General features: G+C 48.8%; 1 protein-coding gene across 5 annotated transcripts in view; it reads right to left on the bottom strand.

Moving 5' to 3' along the window:
* PLCG2 (phospholipase C gamma 2) overlaps window positions 1-27605 on the bottom strand; it is a 237264-nt gene that overhangs the window by 162551 nt on the left and 47108 nt on the right. For 3 of the 5 annotated variants that reach the window (XM_082269676.1, XM_082269679.1, XM_082269680.1), the window contains exon 2: window positions 5332-5573. In XM_082269676.1, coding sequence (XP_082125802.1) covers window positions 5332-5530 — 199 coding nt within the window. In that variant the 5' untranslated portion in view covers window positions 5531-5573. Of the gene's footprint in view, window positions 1-5331; window positions 5574-22582; window positions 22765-27605 lie in introns of those variants that run through there. The other 2 variants (XM_082269677.1, XM_082269678.1) reach the window with 2 other exon arrangements.

The raw sequence follows: 27605 nt of genomic DNA, 5'->3' as shown, positions 1-27605 counted from the left end.
TGGGGGTAAAGGAAGAGGGGTGTAGGGTTAAAGGGGGGCAGTATGTATATGAAGGGGGGTGCAGGGTTAAAGGGGGGCAGTGTGTATATGAAGGAGGGTGCAGGGTTAAAGGGGGCTGTGTGTATATGAAGGGGGGGTGTAGGGTTAAAGGGGGGCAGTATGTATATGAAGGGGGGGTGTAGGGTTAAAGGGGGCAGTATGTATATGAAGGGGGGTGCAGGGTTAAAGGGCGGCAGTATGTATATGAAGGAAGTGTAGGGTTGAGGGGGCAGTGTGTATATGAAGGGGGGTGCAGGGTTAAAGGGGGGCAGTGTGTATATGAAGGAGGTGTAGGGTTGAGGGGGCAGTGTGTATATGAAGGGGGTGTTGGGGTAAAGGAAGAGGGGTTTCGGGTTAAAGGGGGCCGTGTGTATATGAAGGGGGGTGTAGGGTTAGAGGGGGGCAGTATGTATATGAAGGGGGGTGCAGGGTTAAAGGGGGGCAGTGTGTATATGAAGGGGGGTGTAGGGTTAAAGGGGGGCAGTGTGTCCAGGAAGGGGGGTGTAGGTTTAAAGGGGGCAGTGTATACAGGAAAGGGAGTGTAGGGTTAAAAGGGAGGTCATAATGTACAGGAAGGGGGCAATGTGTACAGTTTTTTTTTTATTGGCGGGGGGTGGGGGGGGGGTGCAAATAGCTGGTCTTGCCTAGGGTGCAAAATAGTCTAGCACCGGCCCTTAATCCTCATTTGTATTCGCTATCTTTTCTCACCACCGTAAACTATAAAAAATTCAGACCAATAAAGACAAATGATGGCCAATGCCTGCAGATGCCCGGAGAATGTGGCTGAACCTCAAGTGCCTGAGGTCACCATTTCTCATGAACTTGCCCTCTAGAGATGTAATCAGCACCATCGTAAGGAACCATAGAAACCATTTTTCTTTGGCCCTCTCCTTCTCCTTTAAAAGACAACCGGCGGTAAGGAAAAAGAAAAACTGCGTCCATTCTAATCCTTCTAAACGAAGACAAGTCGATCTTTTTGGACTCGGAGTCAGGGGTCGTTGGATTTAAGTAACTTGTCTCAGCTCAGCCATCATCTCGTCAATAAATGAAAATGTTTCGTTCTTTCATGTGAGATAGGGAAAAGCAATTTAAAGTGCTGACCTCTTGCTCGGCGGTGAAATTGTATTCTTGCTGTGAATTGTGCAGAGAGTGGCCGGCTCCTGAAAGTGATTTGTGACCGCGGTTGGAAGGCGCCCTCCTTTCTTTTTATATTCTTTGGGGTTTTTTATTTTTTGGATTAAGTGAAATCGCTGCCTCTGTCTGATATTGAATACAATATTTATCTCTGGAATAGTTTTTATGCGGGAGGTTTATTTTACACAACGGTCAGGTAAAGTCGCTTAGTGACTGCGATAGGAGAGAGTTAAGTAAAGGGTCACTCCGAACCTTCTTCTTCATAATACTTCTTACATACGGCTTCATCAGTCAGGCCGGCCATACACTAGAAGTATCAAATTCAAACATTTGCATGAAAATTCAGAAAAATTGTTTGTGAGAGCATTCAGTAGAACCATAATGGACTTGACGGCTGAATGTGGCCTTTGGCCTGGCTTTATCCAGCCCTTAGGGCACTATTTCTCCCACTGGCACCGTCAATGAGGCACCATTCCTTCCACTGACACCAATGATGGGGCACCATTCCTTCCACTGACACCAATGATGGGGCACCATTCCTTCCACTGACACCAATGATGGGGCACCATTCCTTCCACTGACACCAATGATGGGGCACTATTCCTTCCACTGACACCAATGATGGGGCACTATTCCTTCCACTGACACCAATGATGGGGCGCTATTCCTCCCACTGACACCAACAATGGGGCACTATTCCTCCCACTGACACCAATGATGGGGCACCATTCCTTCCACTGACACCAATGACGGGGCACTATTCCTTCCACTGACACCAATGATGGGGCGCTATTCCTCCCACTGACACCAACAATGGGGCACCATTCCTCTCACTGATACCAATGATGGGGCACTATTCCTCCCACTGACACCAATGATGGGGTACTATTCCCCCCACTGACACCAATGATGGGGTACTGTTCCTTCCACTGACACCAATGATAAAGCCCCATTCCTTCCACAGATACCAACAATGGAAAACTTTTCCTCCAAATGACACCAATAATGGGGCACCATTCCTTGCACTGATACCAACAATGGGGCACTATTTCTTCCACTAACACCAATGATGGGGTACTATTCCTCCCAATGACACCAATGATGGGACACTATTCCTCCCACTGACACCAATGATGGGGCACTATTCCTCCCACTGATACCAATGATGGGGCACTATTCCTCCCACTGACACCAATGATGGGGCACTATTCCTCCCACTGACACCAATGATGAGGCACTATTCCTCCCACTGATACCAATGATGGGGCACTATTCCTTCCACTAACACCAATGATGGGGCACCAGTGGCGTAGCGTGGGGGGTGCAGGGGGGGCCGGCCGCACCGGGCGCAACATCTGGGGGGGGCGCGCTCGCACCCGCAGCTCTGCCCTGCCTGGCTCACTTATTCTCTCACACTGCAGTGCTGGCTGTGGCGGCGGCGCTGTGCAAATCCGATCCGAGCCGCCGGGTCGCCGCCCACTGTGGAGGGGGGGGGCTGCCAGGCGTGCGGAGAGCGAGGGACAATCTGGGGGAGGGACAGTGCACTGCAGCGGCCGCCCAGCGCAGCGCTGAGCGCGGGAGCCACACCAGACCAGCCCAGGCAGCAGCAGCAAGAAGAAGCTGGCAGCGGCGGCAGGTGACACAGGCCAGACAAGGAGAGAGCCAGTGGCGACAGACGCAGGAGGAAAACCTAGGAGCCAGAGGACCTGGAGGAGAAGAGAAGACATAGCCTGCTGTGATCGGGTGCACCTGCAAAAAAAAGGTAGGAGTCACGAGTGACACAGGACAGGAGTCAGGACTGAGTATAGACCCCCCCTTACAGCAGGCCAGGGTGAGGTTAGGTCTGGGGTCCCCCATATAGAGCCCCCCCTTACAGTAGGCCAGGGTCCGGACCTCACCTCACCCTGGCCTGCTGTAAGGGGGGATCTATATGGGGGACCAGGTCCCCATGTAGATCCCCCCTTACAGCAGGCCAGGGTGAGGTGAGGTCCCCCATATAGATCCCCCCTTACAGCAGGCCAGGGTGAGGTGAGGTCCCCAATATAGATCCCCCTTACAGCAGGCCAGGGTGAGGTGAGGTAAGGTCCCCCATATAGATCCCCCTTACAGCAGGCCAGGGTGAGGTGAGGTCCGGGGTCCCCCATATAGATCCCCCTCACCCTGGTCTGCTGTAAGGGGGGATCTATATGGGGGACCTTACCTCACCTCACCCTGGCCTACTGTAAAGGGGGTGATCTATATGGGGGACGGGACCTCACCTCACCCTGGCCTACTGTAAGGGGGGATCTATATGGGGGACCTGGGATCTATATGGGGGACCTCACCCTGGCCTGCTGTAAGGGGGGATCTATATGGGGGACCAGGTCCCCCATGTAGATCCCCCCTTACAGCAGGCCAGGGTGAGGTGAGGACCCGTCCCCCATATAGATCCCCCCTTACAGCAGGCCAGGGTGAGGTGAGGTCCCGTCCCCCATATAGATCCCCCCTTACAGCAGGCCAGGGTGAGATGAGGTCCCCAATATAGATCCCCCCTTACAGCAGGCCAGGGTGAGGAGAGGTCCGGGGTCCCCCATATAGATCCCCCTCACCCTGGCCTACTGTAAAGGGGGTGATCTATATGGGGGACGGGACCTCACCTCACCCTGGCCTGCTGTAAGGGGGGATCTATATGGGGGACCTCACCCTGGCCTGCTGTAAGGGGAGATCTATATGGGGGACCTCACCCTGGCCTGCTGTAAGGGGGGATATATATGGGGGATCTCACCCTGGCCTTCTGTAAGGGGGGATCTATATGGGGGACCTCACCTCACCCTGGCCTGCTGTAAAGGAGGATCTATGGGGGACCTGCCCAGGCCTGCTCTAAAGGGGGATCTATAGGGACCCTGCTCTAAAGGGGATCTATGTCATAGATCCCCCCTTTAGAGCAGGATCCCCATAGATCCCCTTTAGACCTTTAGAGCAGGCCAGGGTCCCCATAGATCCCCTTTAGAGCAGGCCAGGGTCCCCATAGATCCCCTTTTAGAGCAGGGTCCCCATAGATTCCCCACTTTAGAGAAATGTCCCCATAGATTATATGGGGACCATTCTCTAAAGGGGGATCTATGGGGACCCTGCTCTAAAAGGTGATCTGTGGGGACACTGGCCTGCTCTAAAGTGCTTAGGGGGTAAGGGTTTCTTTAACGAATCTAGTGGAAGAGACTCAAGTGCTAAAATCTCGCAGGTTAGGGGGCGCAAATTACTAGCCTTGCCCCGGGTGCTGACAACCCACGCTACGCCACTGTGGGGCACTATTCCTCCTACTGACACCAATAATGGGGCACTATTCCTCCCACTGACACCAATGATGGGACACTATTCCTCCCACTGACACCAATGATGGGGCACTATTCCTCCCACTGATACCAATGATGGGGCACTATTCCTCCCACTGACACCAATGATGGGGCACTATTCCTGCCACTTACACCAATGATGGGGCATTATTCCTCCCACTGATACCAATGATGGGACACTATTCCTCCCACTGATACCAATGATGGGGCACTATTCCTCCTACTGACACCAATGATGGGGCACTATTCCTCCCACTGACACCAATGATGGGGCACTATTCCTCCCACTGACACCAATGATGGGGCACTATTCCTCCCACTGATACCAATGATGGGGCACTATTCCTCCCACTGACACCAATGATGGGACACTATTCCTCCCACTGACACCCATGATGGGACATTATAACTCCTCCGACTGACCTATAGACCAGAGATACTATATTATTTTCTTACTCCTTGGAGCATTTTCTACTTTAACTGGCTTTAATCTCTCCCCCCTTTTCCCCCTTAAAAATCTGATAGACAGTAATTTGGCCCTTCATTTAGAAATTTGGAGAGCCTGGTCCTAGGGTGACAACGCTGCTCCTGCAGAGGCTGAGACTCTGTGAATGTTGTCACTGCAGATCAGGACGTCCCTTACTGTCAGGATGAATGGATGAAAATAGAACATCCACCTCAATGCAATCAATGGAGGGGAAGCTAGCAGATTTTTTTTGAGGGGGGTGGAGGGGGGGGGGGGTTACATACACTTTAAAGGTATCAAGCAATCTATTGTTGTTCATATTGTATCCAGTTTTGTTATAAAAGTAAAAATGCTACTTACAGAACCCTTCGATTTTATCTGCAGTCTTACTCCACGCCACCTGAAAGGTCTCCATGATGACCTGGATGGTCCTCCGTTCCGGCTGAGACTTCTTGTAGTTAAATACGGTCATCACGGTGCCCAGTTCCAGAGTCCTCTTGATGTGGCTCTTCTCGTACTCCGGGAGAGCCCGGTAATCACAATTACCCCTGTGATCCATCGTCTTCACACTGCCCCAGCAGCCCTTTCACCTTTCAAAACCGCTGCGCAAAAAAAAAAAAAAAAAAAAAAAAAGCGGGGATCAAAATTGTGTCATTTTACAGACTTTGTATAAAATAAACCTAAAAACAGATCACAGCATGGCAACTGCATGTTACCCTCCAGAAGATTTACCTCCCTTTCTGATCAGGCCATTTTTTGGGCATTACTATAACTGACAATTGCGCAGTTATGCAACGTTGTGCGAAGATAAAATTTATAATAAAAAAAAAAAATCCCACAAATAGAGCATCTTTTTGGTATTATTTGACCACCACTGGGATTTTTATTGTTATGGAAGCTCAGGTTGCTTCGATAGCGGCCTTCAGCTCCTCTGCATTGTTGGGTCTGGTGTCTCTCATCTTCCTCTTGACAATCCCCCACAGATTCTCTATGGGCAGGGCCGCTGATAGGGGGGGACCACCAGCCCTCTTGTAGGGGGCCCGAGCACACAGGGGGGCCCACACAGAGAGGAGGATTAGTGATGGACAACAAATACAGAAATCTTCCTCCAGCGCCTGAATCTGATCTGTCCCTCTCCCTGCTATCAGCTTTTATCTGTTGAGAAAGAGACAGTTGTCCCTCACTAATCCCCCTCCCCTGTGTGGGCCCCCCTCCCAGCACTGGCTCTAATGTTATCTCTGCTCAGGAGTTCATTTGTAAATTGTAACTTTGTTTCTCTCTCTCTGATCACTGAGCTCCAACTGCCCAGCCTGGATATTTTTCTCATCTCATCTACTTTTTTATTTAACATAGTTTTTTTTATTTAGATTTAGCAGGAATTATGCGAGTTATGTTATATTTGTGTCTGATAATAGTGATTTTGTTGTCATTTTAGCTAAATATATCTTTAATATTTTCTTGGGAGGGGCCCTGCCAGGTAGTCTGTACGGGGCCCCGCGATTTCTAACAGCAGCCCTCTCTATGGGGTTTAGATCAGGCGAATTTGCTGGCCAATCAAGTACAGTGATCCCATGATCATGTGACCAGGTATTGGTAGTTTTGGCACTGTGGGCGGGGCCAAGTCCTTCTGGAAAATGAAATCAGCATCTCCATTAAGCTGGTCAGCAGAGGGAAGCATGAAGTGCTCTAGAATTTCCTGCTAGAGGGCTGCACTGACTTTGGACGTAATAAAACACAGAGGACCAACACCAGCAGATGACACGGCTCCCCAAATCATCACTGACTGTGGAAAATTTTTAATTTCATTTGGAAATCAAGGTCACAGAGTCTGGAGGAGGAGTGGAGAGGCATGGAATCCAAGTTGCATGAGGTCCAGTGTGAGGTTTCCACAGTCAGTGATGATTGTGGAAAATGTTTCATTTCATTTGGAAGTCAAGGTCCCAGAGTCTGGAGGAGGAGTGGATAGGCATGGAATCCAAGTTGCATGAGGTCCAGTGTGAGGTTTCCACAGTCAGTGATGATTGTGGAAAATGTTTCATTTCATTTGGAAGTCAAGGTCCCAGAGTCTGGAGGAGGAGTGGATAGGCATGGAATCCAAGTTGCATGAGGTCCAGTGTGAGGTTTCCACAGTAAGTGATGATTGTGGAAAATGTTTCATTTCATTTGGAAGTCAAGGTCCCAGAGTCTGGAGGAGAAGTGGAGAAGCACAGAATCCAAGTTGCATGAGGTCCAGTGTGAGGTTTCCACAGTCAGTGAAGATTTGGGGAGCCGTGTCATCTGCTGGTGTTGGCCCTCTGTGTTTTATCAAGTCCAAAGTCAGCGCAGCCCTCTAGCAGGAAATTCTAGAGCACTTCATGCTTCCCTCTGCTGACCAGCTTTATGGAGATGCTGATTTCATTTTCCAGCAGGACTTGGCACCGCCCACACTGCCAAAACTACCAATACCTGGTCACATGATCATGGGATCACTGTGCTTGATTGGCCAGCAAACTCGCCTGACCTAAACCCCATAGAAAATCTGTGGGAGGTTGTCAAGAGGAAGATGAGAGACACCAAACCCAACAATGCAGAGGAGCTGAAGGCCGCTATCAAAGCAACCTGGGCTTCCATAACACCTCAGCAGTGCCACAGGCTGATCGCCTCCATGCCACGCCGCATTGATGCAGTAATTCATGCAAAAGGAGCCCCGACCAAGTATTGAGTGCATCCTATACTGTACATGGACAGACTTCTCACTAAGACAACATTTCTGTATTACAAATCCTTTTTTTTTATTGGTCTTCTGTAATATTCTGATTTTCTGAGATACTGAATGTTTGGGGTGTCACCGGCTGTAAGCCATAATCATCAAAATTAAAAGAAAGAAAGGCTTTAAATATATCACTCAGTGTGTAACACATCTATATAAAATATAGGAGTTTCGCATTTTGAATTGAATTTCTGAAATAAATGAACTTTTATGGGATGCGCCTGTATATATATATATACTGTATATTGTAAAAGCGATGAAAAGTAACTAATGATGGCGATTGGATAGGATTTGTATGTTGGATAGGATAGGATTGGATTTGTATGTTGGATAGGATTGGATTAGATTTGTATGTTGGATAGGATTGGATAGGATTTGTATGTTGGATAGGATTGGATTGGATTTGTATGTTGGATAGGATTGGATAGGATTTGTATGTTGGATAGGATTGGATAGGATTTGTATGTTGGATAGGATTGGATAGGATTTGTATGTTGGATTGGATAGGAATAGGATTTGTATGTTGGATTGGATTGGATAGGATTTGTATCTTGGATTGGATTGGATAGGATTTGTATGTTGGATAGGATTTCATAAGATTTGTATGTTGGATAGAATTGGATAGGATTTGTATGTTGGATAGGATTGGATAGGATTTGTATGTTGGATAGGATTGGATAGGATTTGTATGTTGGATAGGATAGGATTGGATAGGATTTGTATGTTGGATAGGATTGGATAGGATTTGTATGTTGGATTGGATTGGATAGGATTTGTATGTTGGATTGGATAGGAATAGGATTTGTATGTTGGATTGGATTGGATAGGATTTGTATCTTGGATTGGATTGGATAGGATTTGTATGTTGGATAGGATTTCATAAGATTTGTATGTTGGATAGAATTGGATAGGATTTGTATGTTGGATAGGATTGGATAGGATTTGTATGTTGGATAGGATTGGATAGGATTTGTATGTTGGATAGGATAGGATTGGATAGGATTTGTATGTTGGATAGGATTGGATAGGATTTGTATGTTGGATTGGATTGGATAGGATTTGTATGTTGGATTGGATTGGATTGGATAGGATTTGTATGTTGGATAGGATTTGATAGGATTTGTATGTTGGATAGGATTGGATAGGATTTGTATGTTGGATTGGATTGGATAGGATTTGTATGTTGGATTGGATTGGATTGGATAGGATTTGTATGTTGGATAGGATTTGATAGGATTTGTATGTTGGATAGGATTGGATTAGATTTGTATGTTGGATAGGATAGGATTGGATAGGATTTGTATGTTGGATAGGATTGGATTAGATTTGTATGTTGGATAGGATAGGATTGGATAGGATTTGTATGTTGGATAGGATTGAATTAGATTTGTATGTTGGATAGGATTGGATAGGATTTGTATGTTGGATAGGATTGGATAGGATTTGTATGTTGGATAGGATTGGATTGGATAGGATTTGTATGTTGGATAGGATTTGTATGTTGGATAGGATTTGTATGTTGGATAGGATTGGATAGGATTTGTATGTTGGATAGGATTGGATAGGATTTGTATGTTGGATAGGATTTGTATGTTGGATAGGATTGAATAGGATTTGTATGTTTGATAGGATTTGATAGGATTTGTATGTTGGATTGGATAGGATTTGTATGTTGGATAGGATTTGTATGTTGGATAGGATTGGATTGGATTTGTATGTTGGATAGGATTGGATTGGATTTGTATGTTGGATAGGATTGGATAGGATTTGTATGTTGGATAGGATAGGATTGGATAGGATTTGTATGTTGGATAGGATTGGATAGGATTTGTATGTTGGATTGGATTGGATAGGATTTGTATGTTGGATTGGATTGGATTGGATAGGATTTGTATGTTGGATAGGATTTGATAGGATTTGTATGTTGGATAGGATTGGATAGGATTTGTATGTTGGATTGGATTGGATAGGATTTGTATGTTGGATTGGATTGGATTGGATAGGATTTGTATGTTGGATAGGATTTGATAGGATTTGTATGTTGGATAGGATTGGATTAGATTTGTATGTTGGATAGGATAGGATTGGATAGGATTTGTATGTTGGATAGGATTGGATTAGATTTGTATGTTGGATAGGATAGGATTGGATAGGATTTGTATGTTGGATAGGATTGAATTAGATTTGTATGTTGGATAGGATTGGATAGGATTTGTATGTTGGATAGGATTGGATAGGATTTGTATGTTGGATAGGATTGGATTGGATAGGATTTGTATGTTGGATAGGATTTGTATGTTGGATAGGATTTGTATGTTGGATAGGATTGGATAGGATTTGTATGTTGGATAGGATTGGATAGGATTTGTATGTTGGATAGGATTTGTATGTTGGATAGGATTGAATAGGATTTGTATGTTTGATAGGATTTGATAGGATTTGTATGTTGGATTGGATAGGATTTGTATGTTGGATAGGATTTGTATGTTGGATAGGATTGGATTGGATTTGTATGTTGGATAGGATTGGATTGGATTTGTATGTTGGATAGGATTTGATAGGATTTGTATGTTGGATAGGATTGGATAGGATTTGTATGTTGGATAGGATTGGATAGGATGGGATTTGTATATTAGATTGGACGACTATCTCAGACAACGCAGGATCCATGACGCAGCTGTGAAGAAAGCCGCCGATTCATCCCAGATATATTACAGAACGATTTTCTTGTTCACCCCTCGTTGTTACGCTCCGCCGCACTCCTCATACCTGACTGAGCGCCGGCGCCTGCATAGTGCGCACTTCTCAATCAGCCTGACATCGGGAAATTTACGCTCGCAGAATACGGATTTCATTCGCACCGATGGGAAGGTTTTAGAGGAACTTCGAGCGAAGAAGTTTTTAAGACCTTTATATCCCTCTGTTTAGTCCATTTTATATGTATTAAAAGAAGCACCTTAGGACTGTACCCGGTGTAATGATCTGTAATCTGTCCTTAGGACTGTACCCGGTGTAATGATCTGTAATCTGTCCTTAGGACTGTACCCGGTGTAATGATCTGTAATCTGTCCCTAGGACTGTACCCGCTGTAATGATCTGTAATCTGTCTCTGAGGGGGGGGGGGGGGTGTTAGGTGAACCGCGATTGGTCACGCTCCAACATTTGACAGTCATGAGTAGATCAGCTTGAAGCCTCAACTACGAGCACAAAGACTTTCATTTAAATATATTTCCCAGTAGCTACTAAGGATATAAATACATTTACCTAATGCTGTTGCAAATCCAGACATTACCTTCTAAAAGTAGCAGTTGCATCCTCATTGTGCCGCACATACAGTAGCTTGTGCAGAGCTGTAGGGAGGGACCCAGTGGGCCCCACCCTCTACAGCATGTGATTGGACAGTGAAAGAGAAACAGCACAGTGATGCTGAGTGTAAGTGATGACAAGTCTGAGTGAAAGAACACATCTCTGGCAACCCTTTAGATGAGCATGTTCCTCCCTGCTGGCCACTTGATGGCTCAGACTTTAGCTGTGCTGATCAGTTGCTTGATAACGTTTCCAGACACAATTTTATCCAGCTCCCAGCTAGGGTCAGTGGTGTCCTCAATGTGCACTGACTGAGGATTAAGGATACCTATGGTCTCCGCTTCTGATGTAAGATGGACACTGATGGGGATCCAGATGTGAGAGGGGACACTGGTGGGGACCCGGATGTGAGAGGGGACACTGGTTGGGACCCAGATGTGAGAGGAGACACTGATGGGGACCCGGATGTGAGAGGGGACACTGATGGGGACCCGGATGTGAGAGGGGACACTGATGGGGACCCGGATGTGAGAGGGGACTCTGACGGGGACCAGGATGTGAAAGGGCACTCTGATAGGGACCCAGATGTGAGAAAGGACTCTGATTGGGACCCGGATGTGAGAGGGGACACTGATAGGAACCCGGATGTGAGAGGGGACTCTGATAGGGACCCGGATGTGAGAGGGGACACTGATAGGGACCGGGATGTGAGAGGGGACTCTGATGGGGACCCATATGTGAGAGGGGACACTGGTGGGGGACCCGGATGTGAGAGGGGACTCTGACGGGGACCCAGATGTGAGAGGGGAATCTGATGGGGACCCGGATGTGAGAGGGGACTCTGACGGGGAATTTGATGTTAGAGGGGACTCTGACGGGGACCCGGATGTGAGAGGGGACTCTGATAGGGATGCGGATGTTACAGGGGATTCTGATGGGGACCCGGATGTGAGAGGGGACACTGACGGGGACCTAGATGTGAGAGGGGACTCTGATGGGGACCCAGATGTGAGAGGGGACTCTGATGGGGACCCGGATGTGAGAGGGGGGACTCTCATGGGGATCCTGATGTAAGGGGGTGACTATGATAGAGCTGCTTTCATTTGTTACTTTTGATCTGTATGGAGTTTATTAAATATGAGTCATTGGGAGTCTTCCAGCTGGAAAGGAGCGTCTTCATTATTACAGGAAACGTGGGGCGATGTATCCATTGTCTCGGGTGATATACAATGTAACATTCAGCAAGGCCAGTCCCAATAGTTACAATACGTATCTTTGTTTGATGAATGGAGGAGGATTTGCATGAGTTGATCTCTGTGCATTGTGTCTGCAGGACCTGAATGTTATTGTAGGCGCCGGGCCCCGGGCCCCGTATAATACCCCTTTGTATAGGTGAACTCACTGACTGATCACCAACAATCAGCCAACACAACAGCAGCAATGTTTCTCCTAGGACAACGCATGGTATGATATGAATTGTGACCGGTCCTTAAAGGAGAACTCCACTTTTACACAGCAAGTTAAAAAAAAAAAAACATCCCACTCCATGTCCACTGCCTGGGCCTTCAAAATAGGGGTGGGGGCAGGGCTTGGCCTTTGGTGGGTCCATTTTTTCAGCACTTTCAGGCAAATATTGAAGACACAACTTTATATTCACTCATTCATTAACCACTTTAAGACCGGAAGATTTGCCCCCTTAATGACCAGGCCCTATTTTGCGATTGGGCACTGCGTTACTTTAACTGACAATTTTGCGGTCGTGCGACGCTGTACCCAAATAAAATTGACGTCCTTTTTTCCCCACAAATAGAGCTTTCTTTTGGTGGTATTTTGGTGGTACAAAAAAAGAGCGACAATTCTGAAAAAAATAAAAAAAAATATTTTTCACTTTCTACTACAGTTTTGCTCATAAGTTTACACACCCTGGCAGAATTTATGATTTCTTGGCCATTTTTCAGAGAATATGAATGATAACACTTTTCTATCACCCATGGTTAGTGTTTGGCTGAAGCCATTTATTATCAATCAACTGTGTTTACTCTTTATATCATAATGACAACAGAAACTCCCCAAATGACCCTGATCAAAAGTTTACACACCCCAGTTCTTAAAGCAAAGTTCCACACAAAAGTGGAACTTCCGCTCTTTGCTTCCTCCCCCCCTCCGGTGCCACATTTGGCACCTTTCAGGGGGAAGGGGGGAACGGGCACCTGTTTTTGACAGGTACCCTTCCCCACTTCCTGGAGATGGCGCCGCAGCACTGTCCCTCTGAAGTTTGGCCCCCCTCCTCCTTCCCCCGCCGCCGTGCCAATCTAAATACCCAGCACGCTTTGCGTATGCGCAGTAGGGACCCGCCGTGAAGCCGCAAGGGTTCCCTTACCGGCAATGGCGGCAGCACCTGACAGCTGATGGAAACATCGGCTGTGGTGCCGACATCGATGGACTCCAGGACAGGTATATAAAAAGTCAGCAGCTACAGTATGTGTACAGTGTGTGTACCAGTGGCGGCTGGTGCTCCATGGGACGGGGGGGGGGGGGGGGGGGGGGCGGCAGATGAACCACACCATACCCCCCTCCCCGGACTACACCAGCCCGCACACCATACAACCGCCTCCCCCCCCCCCCCTCCCTGGTCACCGGCTCACTCACCCTGGACATGTGGAGGGCAGGCAGCAGCGGTGGCGGCTTCCCCCTCAGTCTCCTGCGTCTCCTCCCTCCTCCTCCTCCTCCTTAGCCAATGGCATGGCTTCTCCTTTTGGCCAATTGGGAAATGGGTCTCACAACTGGGTGGGCTCAGGGTGCAGTGCTCTGGTACCAGTGCCACCAGTGCCACTCAGCAAATACCACTCAGGTACCAGTTACCACACAGATACCAGTGCCACTCAGCAAATACCACTCAGGTACCACCAGTGCCACTCAGCAAATACCACTCAGGTACTGTACCAGTGTACCATGGAGCCGGTACCACTCAGCAAATACCACTCAGGTACCAGTGCCACAAGTGCCACTCAGCAAGTACCACTCAGCAAATACCACTCAGGTACCAGTTACCACACAGATACCAGTGCCACTCAGCAAATACCACTCAGGTACCACCAGTGCCACTCAGCAAATACCACTCAGGTACTGTACCAGTGTACCATGGAGCCGGTACCACTCAGCAAATACCACTCAGGTACCAGTTACCACACAGATACCAGTGCCACTCAGCAAATACCACTCAGGTACCAGTTACCACACAGACAGGGCCGGTGCTTCCACTAGGCAAACTAGGCAGCCGCCTAGGGCGCATTGCCACCTAGGGGCGCAGTCACGAGTCAGCACTCACGCTCCATCATGAATGATCCTTGTGAGCTGAGGAAAGGGGCGGCAGTGGGGGAGGAAGAAGGGACAGAGGAAGATGCCAGGTGTCTGGGGCAGTGGCAGAACTACCAGGCCCTGGCTTTCCACCATTGTTGGGGGAGCCCCAAGGGGCAGGAAAGGATCCAACCAGAGTGCTAGCTGCATGATGGTCCTCTTCGTCACTCTGGAGCTGAGCGGCCTAATCCCTGGGCGGGAAGTGACTCTCTAATCTGAGCTGGTAGGCAGCCGTTCATTTCCCTGGGTCGGTATTAAGCAGGGAGCGGATGAGAGCTGAACCTGAGCCGGAGCTCGGCACTGGAGGGCGGCACCTTTACTGGAGCAGAAGCGACGAGGCAACGGAATGGTCGGAGGATGTTGGTGATGAAGGAGGTGCGGAGCTCTCTGACTGCTGCTTCTCCCTCCACCAGGAGCCAGTTGGAGCTGTGGTGAGCACTGTGGTCCAGGAGAGGAGTGTCCTGGGAGAAGGAATAAGCAGGATCATGTTGAAGGAGGGCAGAGTGCAGGCCACTCTCTTCATACTGCCCAGTAAGTGTCCCCAGAACAGGGAATCAGGGTCCCTGGGTGTGACATGGAGTATCCCTGGTGTGAAAGAGAATTGCGGTCACCAGGTAAGCCATAGGGAATCGGAGTCACCAGGTGGTGGGGGAGAGGGGTCACAAATGTAACAAAGGTTTGGGGTCACCAGGTGTGCCATGAGGAATTGGAAACCCTGGGTGTGCCATGGGGGGATTGAGGTCCCCAGGTGTGACATGGAGGAACATCAGGGTCCCCAGGTGTGATATGGAGGAACATCAGGGACCCCTGATGTGACATAGAGGAACATTGGGATCACTGGGTATGACAGCATTACATGGAGGAACCATCAGATCAGGGTCACTGGGTATGACAGCATTACATGGAGGAACCATCAGATCAGGGTCACTGGGTATGACATAGAGCAGTTTTTAACCCCTTCCCTTTTTTTTTTTTGGGGGGGGCGCAAGTAGCTGATCTTGCCTAGGGCGTAAAACAGTCTAGCACCGGCCCTGCACACAGATACCAGTGCCACTCAGCAAATACCACTCAGGTACCAGTTACCACACAGATACCAGTGCCACTCAGCAAATACCACTCAGGTACTGTACCAGTGTACCATGGAGCCGGTACCACTCAGCAAATACCACTCAGGTACCGTACCAGTGTACCATGGAGCCGGTACCACTCAGCAAATACCACTCAGGTACCGTACCAGTGTACCATGGAGCCGGTACCACTCAGCAAATACCACTCAGGTACCAGTGCCACCAGTGCCACTCAGCAAGTACCACTCAGCAAATACCACTCAGGTACCAGTTACCACACAGATACCAGTGCCACTCAGCAAGTACCACTCAGGTGCCACCAGTGCCACTCAGCAAATACCACTCAGGTACCGTACCAGTGTACCACACAGCCGGTACCACTCAGAAAATACCACGCAGGTACCACTCAGGAATCAGGATTCACCACATAGGTGTCTCATTGTCCCACAGCAACATTAATGTTTTATAATAATAATTGCTTCTATTTAGTGTTCATTTCATTCATTTAACATATTTAATATCGGGGGCATCCAAGTTATTTGACATATTTGATTATTTTTTTTAAAGTAGCGCAATAGTTACTTTCCCTGGTAATTCGTTACTTTTTTACTGATGTAACTCAGTCACCAACTCAGTTACTTTTTGTGAGAAGTATCTAGTAACTATAACTAATTACTTTCTTTAAGTTACATGCCCAACACTGGTTACCTTTAGCGCCGGTTCACACTACCGCGACGCTAATTCCCGGGGCGACCTCCGAGATCGCGGTGCGAGCAGCGTGCCGCGACCTCGGAGCGGCCGCCACGGACTTCATAACATTGAAGTCTATGGCGGTCGCCTCCTAGTCGCCCCAAAGAAGCTCCGGACCCTTTTTCTAGGTCGGAGCGACTTGTGTCGCTCCTATTAGAACGGGTCCGCAGCTTCCCTATGGGAGGCGACCTGCAGCTACCTGTGAGGCGACCAGGTCGCCTCACAGGTCGCCCTAGTGTGAACCGAGGCTTAATAGCCATTCAAACCCCTTTGTGTCATCTTGTGTGCATGTTATCAGGCCAAAATCACCAGGGGGTGTAGACTTTTGATCAGGGTCATTTGGGGAGTTTCTGTTGTCATTATGATATAAAGAGTAAACACAGTTGATTGATAATAAATGGCTTCAGCCAAACACTAACCATGAGTGAAAGAAAATATTTTGTGTTATCATTCATATTCTCTGAAAAATGGCCAAGAAACCATACATTCTGTCAGGGTGTGTAAACTTATGAGCACAACTGTATACTGTATAACATTCCCAATAAAATAAAAAAATAAAAAATTAATTTAATCATTTTAGGCCAGTTTGTTTTCTGCTACATATTTTTGGTTAAAAAAAAATCCCAATAAGCGTATTTTGATTGGTTTGCACAAAAGTTATAGCGTTTACAAACTAGGGGAAAGATTTATGTCATTTTTATTTTTTTTTTACTAGTAATGGCGGCGATCGTCGATTTTTAGCGGGACTGCGACATTGCGGCGGACAGATCGCCGCCTGATATATATCTCTGGGGAGTGGGGATTACAGGAGGGAGCGCGGAGTGACACCTTGAAAAGCAGCAGAAGAATAAACCAGCGCAGAAAATTTTGCGCTTATGGACTTTATATATTACGCACTTTTATTCAATATTGTTTATTGAATGTTATATTGCGATTTTTGCACTGTGATTTTTGTCATTTAGAAGCAGCGCTGTATAATTTATTTATTTGTTTTGCAATATAATTAATGTTTGCTTTTGGGTTTAATACCGATTTAACGTTTACCCAGAGTTCAGCTTTATACAGCGGACCTCACCATGATGGCCGGGTTCCAGACTGAGGCTCGCTTTGGTTTCTGTTGGATGTGAGATCGATCCTCGAATGAAAAGGCTGAAAGAACACCGTGCACTCTAACCATTGTTATCTGCAGCCTTGGCTCCGCCCATTCCCATCCCCTGCATTGTGCCCTACTACAACAATAGGTCATCCAAAGACAATGACACCGGTGACACCACCCACGGATAACCTCAATGAGGAGGAAGGAGACACCGATCTGCCGCCGGACTGACCTGATCACTGCCGCTCATACACAATACAATCTGATTGTACAATCTCATTTATGTTCACCAAAACCAGGGCCAGATCTAGGGGGTGCTGGGGTGTACGCCCCACCCCCCAATATCAGCTATGCCCCCCCAATATTAGCTCTGCCCCCCCAATATTAGCTCTGCCCCCCAGATCTCTAAGAGCGCATCCACTGATTCATGAGCCAATCTGATGGGAACACCTGATGTAAGGGGGCACTCTGATGGGCACACCTGATGTAAGGGGCAGTGGCGTAGCGTGGGGGGTGCAGGGGGGGCCGGCCGCACCGGGCGCAACATCTGGGGGGGGGCGCATCCGCTCCGCACTGTCCGCAGTGTCATGTCAGATGTCACTGAGTCACTCACTCTGTCATAGGCTGGCCGTCGCCGCCCGCTGAGTCTGCTCTCGACTCTGCCCCTGGCTCACTCTCACTGCTTCGGCTTGGCAGCTCGGCTCGGCCGCTCGGCTCCCGAATCCGATCCAGCTGGCGTCGCCCACTGTGGAGTGGTGGTGGGGGGAGACAGGCCAGGCGTGCGGTGCGGAGATGGACTGTCTGGGGGAGGGACTAACCAGCAGCGGCCGCCCAGCGCAGCGCGGTAGACGGGGAGAGAAGAACCACACCAGGCCAGCAGCAGAAGAAGCCGGCGTGACGAGGAGGAGGAGGAGGAGGACGACAGGACAGGAGTCAGCAATTTCAGCAAAGAAGGCAGGTGAGAGCCTGGTGACAGTAGTGCTGCAGCAGGAGGAAAACCTAACCTGGGGTCGGTCGGGACAGGTAAAAAAAAGGTAGGAGTAGTGTACTGGCCGTACTAGTCACTGTCTGACTGAGAAGACTATGTAAAGGGGATCTATTTTAAGGGGAACCTGGCCTGCTGTAAGGGGGGAGATCTAAATGGGGGACGGGACCTCACCTCACTTCACCCTGGCCTGCTGTGAGGGGGGATCTATATGGGGGACCTCACCCTGGCCTGCTGTAAGGGGGATCTATATGGGGGACCTCACCCTGGCCTGCTGTAAGGGGGATCTATATGGGGGACCTCACCCTGGCCTGCTGTAAGGGGGATCTATATGGGGGACCTCACCCTGGCCTGCTGTAAGGGGGATCTATATGGGGGACCTCACCCTGGCCTGCTGTAAGGGGGATCTATATGGGGGACCTCACCCTGGTCTGCTGTAAGGGGGGATCTATATGGGGGACCTCAGCCTGGCCTGCTGTAAGGGGGGATCTATATGGGGGACCAGGTCCCCCATATAGATCCCCCCTTACAGCAGGCCAGGGTGAGGTGTGGTCCCCCATATAGATCTCCCCCTTACAGCAGGCCAGGGTGAGGTGAGGTCCAGGGTACCCCATATAGATCCCCTCACCCTGGCCTACTGTAAGGGGGGTGATATATATGGGGTACGGGACCTCACCTCACCCTGGCCTGCTGTAAGGGGGATCTATATGGGGGACCTCACCTCACCCTGGCCTGCTGTAAGGGGGGATCTATATGGGGGACCTCACCTCACCCTGGCCTGCTGTAAGGGGGGATCTATATGGGGGACCTCACCCTGACCTGCTGTAAAGGAGGATCTATGGGGGACCTGCCCTGGCCTGCTCTAAAGGGGGATCTATGGGGACCCTACTCTAAAGGGGATCTATGCCATAGATCCCCCCTTTAGAGCAGGATCCACATAGATCCCCTTTAGAGCAGGCCAGGGTCCCCATAGATCCCCCTTTAGAGCAGGGTCCCCATAGATTCCCCACTTTAGAGAAATGTCCCCATAGATTATATGGGGACCATTCTCTAAAGGGGGATCTATGGGGACCCTGCTCTAAAAGGTGATCTATGGAGACCCTTCTCTAAAGGAGGTTCTATGGGGGACCCTGCTCTAAAGAATACATGTGCTTAGGGGGTAAGGGTTTCTTTAACTAATCTAGTGGAAGAGACTCAAGTGCTAAAATCCCGCGGGTTAGGGGGCGCAAATTACTTGCCTTGCCCCGGGTGCTGACAACCCACGCTACGCCACTGGTAAGGGGGCACTCTGGTGGGAACACCTGATGTAAGGGGGCACTCTGATTGGCACACCTGATGTAAGGGGGAACTCTGATGGGAATATGTGAAGTAAGGGGGCACTCTGATGGGAACACCTGATGTAAGGGGGAACTCTGATGGGAACACCTGATGTAAGGGGGCACTCTGATGGGGACATCTGATGTAAGGGGGCACTCTGGTGGAACACCTGATGTAAGGGGGCACTCTGATGGGAACACCTGATGTAAGGGGGCACTCTGATGGGAACACCTGATGTAAGGGGGCACTCTGATTGGCACACCTGATGTAAGGGGGCACTCTGATTGGCACACCTGATGTAAGGGGGCACTCTGATGGGAACACCTGATGTAAGGGGGCACTCTGATTGGCACACCTGATGTAAGGGGGCATTCTGATGGGAACACATGATGTAAGGGGGCACTCTGATGGGAACACCTGATGTAAGGGGGAACTCTGATGGGAACACCTGATGTAAGGGGGCACTCTGATGGGGACATCTGATGTAAGGGGGCACTCTGGTGGAACACCTGATGTAAGGGGGCACTCTGATGGGAACACCTGATGTAAGGGGGCACTCTGATGGGAACACCTGATGTAAGGGGGCATTCTGATGGCAACACCTGATGTAAGGGGCACTCTGATGGGGACACCTGATGTAAGGGGCACTCTGATGGGGACACCTGATGTAAGGGGGAACTCTGATGGGGACACCTGATGTAAGGGGGCACTCTGATGGGAACACCTGATGTAAGGGGCACTCTGATGGGGACACCTGATGTAAGGGGGCACTCTGATGGGGACACCTGATGTAAGGGGAACTCTGATGGGGACACCTGATGTAAGGGGGCACTCTGATGGGGACACCTGATGTAAGGGGCACTCTGATGGGGACACCTGATGTAAGGGGGAACTCTGATGGGGACACCTGATGTAAGGGGGCACTCTGATGGGAACACCTGATCTAAGGGGCACTCTGATGGGGACACCTGATGTAAGGGGGCACTCTGATGGGAACATCTGATGTAAGGGGCACTCTAATGGAGACACCTGATGTAAGGGGGCATTCTGATGGGAACATCTGATGTAAGGGGGCACTCTGATGGGAACACATGATGTATAAGTGGACTCTGATGGGGAGACTTTGGGGGCATTTCAATAAAGTTGGAGGGATTTCCTCTCATTTCCTGATGTGTCCGCAGGACAGGAAGTAAAGGTTAATCTCACCAATGGGACACAGACAGAAAAAAAAAATATTTGAGAGCGGTTTTTACTACTCCATCCAAAATTAAAAGAAAAACAAGTGTTAGCTTTGCACATACTGTCACAATAAGGCTCCGTTCACATCTAGTGGTATGGGATAGCGGGCAGAATAGATGCGATTCTACCTGTGATTACAAATCTCACTGCAATGCTGGAATATTGTTCAGGTGCCATTCATTTTCAATAGCACCTAAACGTGGAGCAGTTTTGCCGCGATTGTCATGCAATAAATCGCTATGCAATTGTGGCAAAACCACATCGCACTAATCTTGTTGCCCAAAAAGGAGCAGAAACTTTTTTTGGGCGACCAGTTTTGCAAGATTTGGTTTGCCGCAATCACAGAGCAATTTACCATACCGTTTAGGTATCTTTAAAAATGAATGGTACGCATGCTGCGTTTTGCATTGCAGTGCAATTCTGCCTGCGATTCCAAATCGCTAGATGTGAATAGGGCATAAAGGATTTCTTTGTCTTCCAATATTGGTGCTCCCACAGCTCATAAAGGATATAAACCTGCTCTGCATGCACCAAATTCCTTTGCAAACCAGACATTACCTTGTAAAAGCAGCAGTGACATCATTACCAAGCTGTACATAACCTGTGCAGAGAGCAGAGCTGGGGGAGGGACACAGCAGGCTCCACCCACTACAGGCTGCCTGCAAAATACTACAGGAGGGGCGGAGACAAGACCAGTCTCCCTGCACAAGGAGAGAGAGCAGGGCTGTGGGAGGGGATCGGCAAGCTCCACCCACTACAGACTGCCTGCAGAAAACTACAGGAGGTGGCAGAGCAGGACCAGTCCCCCTGCACAAGGGGAAAGCAGAGCTGTGGGAGGGGTCAAGAAGTCTTCACCTATTACAGGCTGCCTGCAGAACACTATAGGAGGGGGCGGAGACAAGACCAGTCCCCCTGCTCAAGGAGAGAGAGCAGAGCTGTGGGAGGGGTCAAGATGTATCCACCCATTACAAGCTGCCTGCAGAAAACTGCAGGAAGGGGCGGAGACAAGAGCAGTCCCCCTGCACAAGGAGAGAGAGCAGAGCTGTGGGAGGGGTCTGGCAAGCTCCACCCATTACAGGCTGCCTGCAGAACACTATAGGACGGGGTGGAGACAAGATCAGTCCCCCTGCACAAGGAGAGAGAGCAGAGCTGTGGGAGGGGCCCACAAGCACCACCCACCACAGGCTGCCTGCAGAAAACTACAGGAGGGGGCGGAGACAAGACCAGTCCCCCTGCACAACCAGAGAGAGCAGAGCTGTGGGAGGGGTCTGGCAAGTTCCACCGTTACAGGCTGCCTGCACAACATTATAGGAGGAGGCGGAGACAAGACCAGTCCCCCTGCACAAGGAGAGAGAGCAGCAGTGAGCGGTCTTTATTACAGGAAGTCTCACATGGGATTCCTGCACAGATCTGGAAGAAATACACAAAGATCACCGAGATCCAGGAAGAATGCACATGATGAATGGATTTAGACCATGTTTGCTGATCCCGGTGTTCAGCTTTAATTCTGATCCTAGCATTCATCTTATGATGTCAGCTGCCCTGCTGTCCAATCCCGCCACACGCGAGAATCTGAGACAGACGGAGTTGGAGAGTGTCTGGTGTTTAGTATATTCTGACATTTGTATTTCCCCCCCTCCGATGGAGGTCGGGCAATTTAGAAAGAAAGAGCCACAGACTGCCTAAGCCTTGCCTAAAGCCCTGGAAGAGCACCTGTCATCGTTCCCCTCCCCCCCTTCACTCACCACCATCTTCTTCCAGCCGCCTTGACAGGTGCTCTCGGGGCGTTCTGTCACCAGACACATGGAGAAAGCTCTGAACTTCTTCCTTGTTGTTTCTTTGCTTCTGCTTTTTTTTAGGTCTAATATGATTCTTGCTCTGCCCCCACCCCGCCGCTCAGCTTTCTGCTCCACTGCGTCCACTTCCTTCCTCGTACTGCACTTTCAGCTGCGACCTCCCTTCTCTATCATCAGATGGACTTTCTGTGCCACACAGGGGCTTCTTCAGTAAACCACGTCTAGCTTTTCATTGACCCGAGACTCATCCATTGCAATCCATGTCCAGTAGGCCACCAAGGGGCCCCCCATTGTGCAAGACCAAATATTGGACCCCACCAATCAACAACTGCCGGCCAAACTATTAGACGTATTGTATGACAGCTAGATAGGAGTGAGAAATGTCCAAGCCTACGAGGGGGGAGCTTGGGTCTGGTCCCAACCTGGAAGTCAGCTATTACTGTTGGGTCAATAAGCTGGGGGGGGGGGGGGGGGTGCACAAATATTCTCAGCGCTTCACTTCTTCCACATTTTGTTATGTTACAGCCAAAATGGATTAAATTCATTATTTTCCTCAAAATTCTACAAACAATTCCCAACAATGACAATGTGAAAGAAGTTTGTTTGAAATCTTTGCAAATTTATTGAAAATTAAAAAAATCCCATGTATATACAATATCTCACAAAAGTGAGTACACCCCTCACATTTTTGTAAATATTTTATTCTATCTTTTCATGTGACAACACTTAGAGCCCATTCAGACTAGCGCGACTTATCAGGCGACTTGTCAGCCTGACAGGTCGCGCTCGGTCGCGGTCCATTGAGTAGTACAGGACCAGTTCTAATAGGAGCGACACAAGTCTCAGACTTAGAAAAAGGGTCCTATACTACTTTGGGGCGACCATTATGTGAAGTCCCTGCAAGTCGCTCCGAAGTCGTGGTGCAGGGGACTGACAAGTCGCCTCCCCAAGTCGTGCAGAGTCGTGTCGCGCTAGTCTGAATGGGCTCTGAAGAAATGACACTTTGCTACAATGTAAAGTAGTGAGTGTACAGCTTGTATAACAGTGTAAATTTACTGTCCCCTCAAAATAACTCAACACACAGCCATTAATGTCTAAACCGCTGGCAACAAAAGTGAGTACACCCCTAAGTGACAATGTCCAAATTGGGCCCAAAGTGTCAATATTTTGTGTGGACCATTATTTTCCAGCACTGCCTTAACCCTCTTGGGCATGGAGTTCACCAGAGCTTCACAGGTTGCCACTGGAGTCCTCTTCCACTCCTCCATGACGACATCACAGAGCTGGTGGATGTTAGAGACCTTGCGATCCTCCACCTTCTGTTTGAGGATGCCCCACAGATGCTCAATAAGGTTTAGGTCTGGAGATATGCTTGGCCAGTCCATCACCTTTACCCTCAGCTTCTTTAGCAAGGCAGTGGTCATCTTGGAGGTGTTTGGGGTCGTTATGTTGGATTTCTGCCCTGCCCCCCAGTCTCTGAAGGGAGGGGATCATGCTCTGCTTCAGTATGTCACAGTACATGTTGGCATTCATGGTTCCCTCAATGACCTGTAGCTCCCCAGTGCTGGCAGCACTCATGCAGCCTCAGACCATGACACTCCCACCACCATGCTTGACTGTAGGAAGACACACTTGTCTTTGTACTCCTCACCTGGTTGCCCCCACACACGCCTGACACCATCTGAACCAAATAAGTTTATCTTGGTCTCATCAGACCACAGGAGATGGTTCCAGTAATCCATGTCTTTAGTCTGCTTGTCTTCAGTAAACTGTTTGCGGGCTTTCTGTGGCATCATCTTTAGAAGAGGCTTCCTTCTGGGACGACAGCCATGCAGACCAATTTGATGCAGTGTGCGGCGTATGGTCTGAGCACTGACAGGCTGACCCCCCACCCCTTCAACCTCTGCAGCAATGCTGGCAGCACTCATACGTCTATTTCCCAAAGACAACCTCTGGATATGACGCTGAGCACGTGACCTCAACTTCTTTGGTCGACCATGGCGAGGCCTGTTCTGAGTGGAACCTGTCCTGGTAAACCGCTGTATGGTCTTGGCCACCGTGCTGCAGCTCAGTTTCAGGGTCTTGGCAATCTTCTTATAGCCTAGGCCATCTTTATGTAGAGCAACAATTCTTTTTTTCAGATCCTCAGAGAGTTCTTTGTCATGAGGTGCCATGCTGAACTTCCAGTGACCAGTATGAGAGAGTGAGAGCGATAACACCAAATTTCACACACCTGCTCCCCATTCGCATCTGAGATCTTGTAACACAAACGAGCCACATGATGTCGGGGAGGGAAAATGGCTAATTGGGTCCAATTTGGACATTGTCCCTTAGGGGTGTACTCACTTTTGTTGCCAGCGGTTTAGACATTAATGGCTGTGTGTTGAGTTATTTTGAGGGGACAGCAAATTTACACTGTTATACAAGCTGTACACTCACTACTTTACATTGTAACAAAGTGTCATTTCTTCGGGGTTGTCACATGAAAAGATAGAATAAAATATTTACAAAAATGTGAGGGGTGTACTCACTTTTGTGAGATACTGTAAGTATCACAGATTTTGCCATGACACTCAAAATTGAGCTCAGGTGCATCCTGTCTCCACTGATCATCCTTGAGATGTTTCTATAACTTGATTGGAGTCCACCTGTGGTAACTTCAGTTGATTGGATATGATTTGGAAAGGCACACACCTGTCTATAAAAGGTCCCGCAGTTAACAGTGCATGTCAGAGCACCAAGCCATGAAGTCCAAGGAATTGTCTGTAGACCTCCGAGACAGAATTGTATGGCGGCACAGATCTGGGGAAGGGTACAGAAAAATTTCTACAGCATTGAAGGTCCCTATGAGCACAATGGCCCCCATCAGTGCCGGGACAAAGTCACCCAGCGCCCAGGGCAAGGATGCCAAACTGTGCCCCCCTTCCCTTAGGGTTATGGTCAAGACTTCCCCCCATCCCTGCAATAAACCATTGCACCCAGGGCAACCGTCCCTCCTGCCCACCCCTTGTCCCGGCCCTGGCCTCCATCATCCGTAAATAGAAGGAGTTTGGAAGCACCAGAACTCTTTCTAGAGCGGGCCGCCCGCCCAAACTGAGCAATCGGTTGGAGAAGGGTCTTAGTCAGGGAGGTGACCAAGAACCCGATGGTCAGTCTGAGAGAGCTGAGAGAGAGAGGAGAACCTTCTAGAAGAACAACCATCTCTGCAGCACTCCACCTATCAGGCCTGTATGGTAGAGTCCTTGACCCAATATAGCCATAGTTTGTTCCAAACCCAGACGTTGGCAGTCATTGCTTGGCCAATGAGCTGGGGGCAGGAATTTCCCTATCCTGCATCTGATATATATACAAAGGTGCGACATAGTTACATAGTAGTTGAGGTTGAATAAAGACAATAGTCCATCCAGTTCAACCTGTGTAGGTGTGTGTGGCCGTAATCATCTCTCATACCCCTGAATGTTCTGATCCTTGAGATGTACGTCTAAGAGTCTTTTGAAAGCCACCATACTTCCCGCAGAAACCACCTCTTGTGGTAGAGAATTCCACAATCTTGTAGCCCTAACAGTAAAGAACCCCCCACGTTGCCTGAGGTTAAAAACGCTTCTCCTCTAATCGCATTGTATGTCCTCGAGTCCTCATGCAATCCTTTTGACGGAATAGCTTATTTTCTATGCTGAGATCACCATTGAGGTATTTATAAATTGCTATCATGTCCCCTCTCAGGCGTCTCATCTCCAGGGAGAATAAATCGAGCGATTGGAGACGCTCTTCATAATTTAGGTCCTCCAATCCCCTAATCAGTTTAGTTGCCCTTCTCTGGACTCTCTCCAGCTCCAACACATCCCTCCTGAGGACTGGTGACCAGAACTGGACTTAATATGGCCTCATGTGATGAGCTTGGGTTTTGGCTTGAGTTCAGTCTGAAACTTGAAGTTAGCTGCCATTGCTGGCCGAATTAGCTGTGGGAAAGAAAGTTGCTCACCCTGCAAATTACATATAGAAATGGGCGGGGATGCTCTTGACATCATTGACTTGGTTTGACCTTGCGCATACCGGTGTATGGCCAGATTTACTCAACCTCCTCAAATATTTACCTTTCACCTATAGGATGTACATAAGACTCTGGTCAGCACTGACATCACTGCTCTCAGCCAATAGAAAGGCCGTAGCTTTCCAGCTGGTAAGCCAGAGCTTTCTGCAATCATGTTGACTAGCAAGAGACTCTAAAGCTGGCAAGTTCCAAGCTCTCTGCCACCCTACAGTGAACTCCCAATGGTGCACCACTATGGGATGTGGACATTTGGGTGGGCAATAGAGATGTGAACGATGGAAAAATTTGTTTAGTTTCGGACTCATTAGGTAATTTCTTCCGGACCGCCGTTTACATTTACTGCAGAAGGCTGGCCCTATGCCTGTCGCGCGCTTAGTGCTGTGCAGTGGGGGTGCCGATGCATGGGGCAGGCGGCTTCAATTGCCCACAATCGCTCCCCGCTGAGAGAGAAGAACAGTCGGCTGTTGCAAACACATCTGACCGTTCTTCTCCCTGGAATGATCACAGAGCGCCTGTGATCCTTCTATATAGGATTACAGGTCTCTATGATCATTTCACAAGCCACGCCCCCCAACAGTTAGAAACATGCCCCATGGTACACAGTTAACCCCTTGATCACCAACAGTGTTAACCCCTTCCCTGCCAGTGTCATTATTACAGTGACAGTGCATATTTTTAGCACTGATTACTGTAGTAATGTCACTGGTCCCCCCAACAGTGTCAAAAATGTCAGTTAGGGGTCCAATCTGTCCGCCGCAATCTTGCAGTCCCGCTAAAAATCACAGATCGCCGCCAATACTAGTAAAAATAAATAAATAAAAATGACGTAAATCTTTCCCCTAGTTTGTAGACGCGATAACTTCTGCGCAAACCAATCAAAATACGCCTATTGGGATTTTTTTTTTACCAAAAATATGTAGC

This window comes from Pelophylax lessonae, assembly GCF_965119305.1.
Source record: "Pelophylax lessonae genome assembly, chromosome: 10".
Classification (NCBI taxonomy): domain Eukaryota; kingdom Metazoa; phylum Chordata; class Amphibia; order Anura; family Ranidae; genus Pelophylax; species Pelophylax lessonae.
Note: the sequence above shows the minus strand (reverse complement) of the source record. Positions and strands in the feature narration are given on the sequence as shown.